General features: G+C 36.1%; 1 protein-coding gene across 2 annotated transcripts in view; it reads left to right on the forward strand.

The window, feature by feature from the left end:
• Tti1 (Telo2 interacting protein 1) overlaps positions 1–6,000 on the forward strand; it is a 44,982-nt gene that overhangs the window by 26,090 nt on the left and 12,892 nt on the right. For both annotated transcript variants that reach the window (XM_069836174.1, XM_069836173.1), the window contains exon 11: positions 4,519–5,108. In XM_069836174.1, coding sequence (XP_069692275.1) covers positions 4,519–5,108 — 590 coding nt within the window. The remainder of the gene's footprint in view (positions 1–4,518; positions 5,109–6,000) is intronic.

The raw sequence follows: 6,000 nt of genomic DNA on the forward strand, positions 1-6,000 counted from the left end.
TGATTACACAACTTTTAACACTGTATCACTTCGGAATATGTATGATAAGAACTTTCTTGTGTTAAATTTTAACGTACCTTGTTAACATGTTTCGACCTATTTTCGGTCATCTTCAAGTCTCCATATTGGCCAAGTAAGCAGCACACATCTTCCATCTTCTTTAAGACATTGTTGTCTGTAAAGTGTTTGAACTTTTTCCACGGCACTATATCTCTGACGACGTGATTCGTCTCCAAATCTGCAACAAATAACTTACGTTGCTGCCTGTTTCAAACAAATAAATCTAGAAAGAAGGCTTTCTGATACATGAAGTTAAGAGTATTGTTACCAGTAACACTTAAACTTTCGCCTTTGAAGTAAAAGTTTCTGATTTTTTTTCCTTTCACAAACTGACTGTTTTAATGACAGTGAGTTAGCCACATAATTCTCTATGTGATTAATAAATGTTAAATCCGTACTTCAGTAATAGAAACATCACTGATACTACGGTACTTCGCAAATACAGAGTCTGGCAGAAAGTACTGACACATTTTGTCTTAATAAATAATAAAATATTAGCACATTACACAAAGAAACATATAAATGACCACAATGAAATAATGTTGCAAGGTGATCATATACAATAATTCTGAAGATGACCCAAAATAGGTCGAAACATGTTAACAAGGTATGTTAAAATTTAACACAAGAAAATTCGTATCATACATATTGCGAAGTTAAACATTACTTTTGAATTATTGTACTATAGTTGATTTGTTTCAAGAACCTGCATTAAAACTAGTCACTCCATTGCTTCTATGAACATTCTAAGATTTCTATTCGGAGAGTACCCAGAAGATACAAAATTCTTCAATTCTTGTTCCGAACATGTTATTTATACTTAATAATCCTTAGTATATCTATTTGTTTCATATTTGGTCCTAAGGGAGTTACATACAACTTCCACCATTAAAAAAAATTGTATATTTTATTTATAAATTTCATTCCTCCGGATCCTTAAGCTATAGTATTTGTGGACCTAGAAAAGGCGTTTGACAGAGTGGATTGGAACAAACTGAAGGACATACTGAAGAAAATAGGTGTGGATTGTAAAGGCAGGAGGCTGTTCATTAATCTTTATATGAAACAATGAGTCAAAGACAAGATAGGAGAAGAAATGCCAGAAGGAAATGAAATAGGGAGAGGAGTACGACAAGGATGCCCTATATCACCTATCCTGTTCAACATCTACTTGGAGAATTTGGTGAAGAACTCTTTTCAGAACATGGGAGGGGTGATAGTAGGAGGAAGAAGAATAAAGTGCACAAGATTTGCTGATGATATGGCGTTATTATCAAAAGAGGAAACAATACTAAGGAATATGCTACCAGAGCTAAATGACAGCTGTGAACAGTATGGAATGAAGATAAATGCAAGCAAGAGAAGACTATGGTTATCAGAAGAAAAATAAAGAAGGTAAACTTGCGTATACTAAATGAGGCAGTAGAGCAAGTGGACAGCTTCAAATACTTGAGGTGTACTATAAGCAGTAACACGAGTCAGTAGGAGAATAGCAATGGCAAAAGAACTTTTAATAGAAAAAGCATCTTCTGCCAATATCTGGAAAAAGAACTAAGGAAGAGACTAGTGAAGTGTGGCATTGTATGGGACAGAAACATAGACATTAGAACAAAGTGAAGAGAAGCGACTAGAAGCATTTGAAATGTGGATATGGAGAAGAATGGAGCATGTGAAATGGACGGAGATAATAAGAAATGAAGCTGTGTTGGAAAAAGTAGGTGAAGAAAGAATGATTTTGAAACTGATCAGGAAGAGAAAAAGGAATTGATTGGGTCACTGTAGAATATAGTTATGTTTATTAGTACCTTCAACAAAGTCGTTGTTTTGTTATTGGAAAAAAAAGAAGAAAAAACATGATGTACAGCAAAGATTAATCATTACAAAAGTTTGGACATTACAACATGGGTCTTGAACTTGATAAACAACATTTTCAACATAAAAATGGTACTTCACTGGTAAATCATACTGACTGAGGTGACACAGGCGCAAATTATAAAATTACCATGAATTATTTATTATTGATCAAGTGCTCAATACAAACATTTGCGAAATTTCTTTACATAGAAGTCAATGGCCAATGATGTCAGAAATGCCAGCTCTCTGCTACAAGTCGTAATTTTCCTTCTACCAAGTTAGCAGGAGCTTTAAATGTTGAGGCTGGTGATTGGAAAATCAGTGTTAAATTCTGGTCTGTGCATAGATTGGCCCCTGTGCCAGTGGGGCTCCTGAGCAACGTTAAGACGGCACTGCCGGTCTGGAAAAATTATTTTTCTTAATTACAGCCAGTTGCTGGTAATCAATACAAAGAAAAATGTGTAAATGTGCGGAGGAAAAGCTGGTGAAGGCTTTTCTGTTTCTCACAGCAGAATAACGGATGTTAGATACCACTCTATTTTGTCTCATGTAGCCATAAACAGCACACTCGATAATAGAAGAAAGCAAAAGAAGAACAATATACATATCTAATGCCACATGCAACAGCAATTGCTTCCCATATCTGTCAGGAAGTATTGCGATATTGTGCAACAGGATGATTTTTGCTGCAGTCAGCGCTTTTGTTATATGCAGCAGAGATATGCAACAGAAAAAACTATGTATAACACAGTGCAAGAGGTCAAATGACTTTATTGTCAAATGCCTGGCATTAGAAAACAACAACAACAACATTGTTGCATGTAGCCTATTACTCTCTCAGTATAATCACGCCCTTACTTCTGGAATAATCAGTAGGGAGCAGATTTTTATGTGCTAAAAAATTTAAATATATTTATTTTTTATGTGCTAAAAAGTACGAAAATATTTGCTAAAAATAAAAAAAGAATATATATATTTTTTTTAAATATGACAAAATACCTTACTTAGCTTGAAAAAAAATGTTACTAGTACTCACCAACCACACCTGAGTATCAGTTGCTAGTAGTTGTCCGAGAATTGCAATGAACAACAAAGGTCATCTCCAAATTCTCCATCACAAATGCATGCCGATTATCTCTGAACAACGACTTATACTGTGAAAACGATCTTTCCACATCACAGGATGTCAGACGTGCATATTTAAAGAGAGGAATGTCACAAACACCTACACCGTCAATTTTACCTACAGGCACACCCTCCAATACTTGAGCAACTTTACACATTTTTTTTATATCCACTATTTTGCCGTGAATGCACACGTGAAGCAGCGGCAATGTGCTTGTTTCCAGACAAATGTTGGGTTACCTGAGAGCTCTGATCTGCATTTACTGATTTACCACATGGTTGGCAAAATAACACTTTTCCGTTGGTAGTAAAAATGTTTTAAAATTTATCTACATATTGCTGTAGACGCGATCTTAAACTCGATTTGATTTTAGGCATCTTAAGAGGCTAATATACACACGTCTTAACGTAAAAAAATGTTTCTAGCTACTGACTGGCAATGTCTGAGAAAAGCTTCCTATAGCGACGCCACCACATCTACAATACGCAGCTTATGCTTATGGTCCGATAACGGGGAATCACAACAAGATGTATTTCCTCACTTTATAGGCATGAGCGAGAGATGAGGGATTTGTTTAAATTAAATAATGTTTATAACCCGAGCTCTTATCCGTTGTGTTTCACAAACAAAGTGTGGCATGAAATCATCTTCAGCAACAATAAACATTCCTAATTATGTGTTGCAAAATCTCTCCTCCTTGTGCATGTTAATTTATTCTCTAATAATAACACTGATATGCTACGTAGCAGTTCTCAGAACTTGAGGCGATACTATTACAAAAATGGATCATGGCTACACCACACAGCCCATTGAAACACGAAGCAACCAAGAATTCTTAAAAAGATAACGTATTTCTGAGTGATATAATTGATTTAGTTTTAAAATATTTAAAAGTTCTTGTAAAAAAATTATTTAAGTAAAAAAGACTCCAAGATTTATGTGTTTATAATAGATTTCCTGAAAATATGTATTTACATAATTTTTTTGTGAAAATATATGTTTTTATGTGAAATAAAATTCGGGTTTTAAACTTGAAACTTGACATTCCGAATTTTTAACTTTGTTAATTGTGTTTTATCAACGCAGGAAAAATATTTAATTACATAGGAATCCACTCCTTAATAATCAGTAAATTTAAGTTTTTTTCTCATTTGACCACTCCATTTTTTCCTTTAGTATGAATTTTATGTCATTAAACTATATTTTAACTACTGCAAGCAGCATCTTGTATACTGATTGCTGTACACATGAACACAAAGGATTAGTTACCATTTCTGCCTTTAGTAGACATGCAACATTCTTTGCTTTCCATGTGGCTCAGGAATCTTCACAACTATTTGCAACATATGCATTTTTTTCTTGCAAGCAGCAACATAAATAATGGGGTATGCTACATTGTTACATGCTTCATATGCATATTGCTGCCTTCGTATAATCGCTTCTTTACAAAAGAATTAATTCTAAGTCGATTGTTGCAGGTTTTGATGCAGAGTTGTGACGCCTTCCAGGACCGCAACGTCATCTCTTTCCTTCGGGTGTTCCATACATTCGTTGTGTCTGTGAGACAGTGGTTACGCAGTGGCAAAATACAAAGTGATGTATCAGAATCGTGTGCAGCCTCTGACATAGTGGATGACCTTGTGGAGTACCACCGTTGCAAAAGAAAAGTGCAGGACTTCAGTGAGGGTGGCGACGAAGGCAGTGAATCTGTGCCTGAGGTGCCTGACAGTGGAGACGATATGAACTGTGATACTGAAAATTCGGACGAGAAAAAGGAGAAATTGCCACTCCATGTGGAACTGACAGTCTCTGTTCTCAAGAGATGCTTGCATTTCTTGCCAACAAGAAAGCGGGAACAGAAACTTCTTGTTCTATCCATCCTAAAGGAAGGCCTACACATCCTGGAAGTATGGGAGAACGAATTGCTGCCCATTGTTCATGCTATCTGGTCGCCTTTTGTTAATAGATTTGCAGAGACTTCAGACCCTCTAGTAGTGAATCGCAGCTTCGCTCTCCTCTGTGTTATGGCACAGACAGCGAAGGATTTCATACGTGCCCGCACACTGAAGTAAGTGGTATAGTGCATCACATTTTGTGTGTGCCTACTTAGTTTAGAGGTCCCGTAGTTTTAGAATGAAACAACAGACACATCCTCGGATCTATGTATTTTTTAGTGTAGATAGAACCATAGAAATATAAATATAAATGATACTCGGGAAGAAATTAAACACAGAATAAATATGGGAAGTGCCTGTTATTATTTGGTTGAGAAACTTTTATCATCCAGTCTGCTGTCAAAAAATCTGAAAGTTAGAATTTATAAAACAGTTATATTACCTGTTGTTCTTTATGGTTGTGAAACTTGGACTCTCACTTTGAGAGAGGAACATAGGTTAAGGGTGTTTGAGAATAAGGTGCTTAGGAAAATATTTGGGGCTAAGAGGGATGAAGTTACAGGAGAATGGAGAAAGTTACACAACACAGAACTGCACGCATTGTATTCTTCACCTGACATAATTAGGAACATTAAATCCAGACGTTTGAGATGGGCATGGCATGTAGCACGTATGGGCGAATCCAGAAATGCATATAGAGTGTTAGTTGGGAGGCCCGAGGGAAAAAGACCTTTAGGGAGGCCGAGACATAGATGGGAAGATAATATTAAAATGGATTTGAGGGAGGTGAGATATGATGATAGAGACTGGATTAATCTTTCTCAGGATAGGGACCTATGGCGGGCTTATGTGAGGGCGGCAATGAACCTCCGGGTTCCTTAAAAGCCAGTAAGTAAGTAAGATAGAACCATAGATAAATAATTATGTTAGAAGACCTCCAAGTCAATGAATACGATTGAGACACTATTGAAATTATGAGTGAATGTTATTGTCAGTGGTGGCAAAAATCGCAAGTACATCTCATGTTACACAGCCCAATCGGTATTGCAGGTATCCATTATACCA

Source organism: Periplaneta americana, chromosome 9 (genome assembly GCF_040183065.1).
Source record: "Periplaneta americana isolate PAMFEO1 chromosome 9, P.americana_PAMFEO1_priV1, whole genome shotgun sequence".
NCBI classification, from domain to species: Eukaryota; Metazoa; Arthropoda; class Insecta; order Blattodea; family Blattidae; genus Periplaneta; species Periplaneta americana.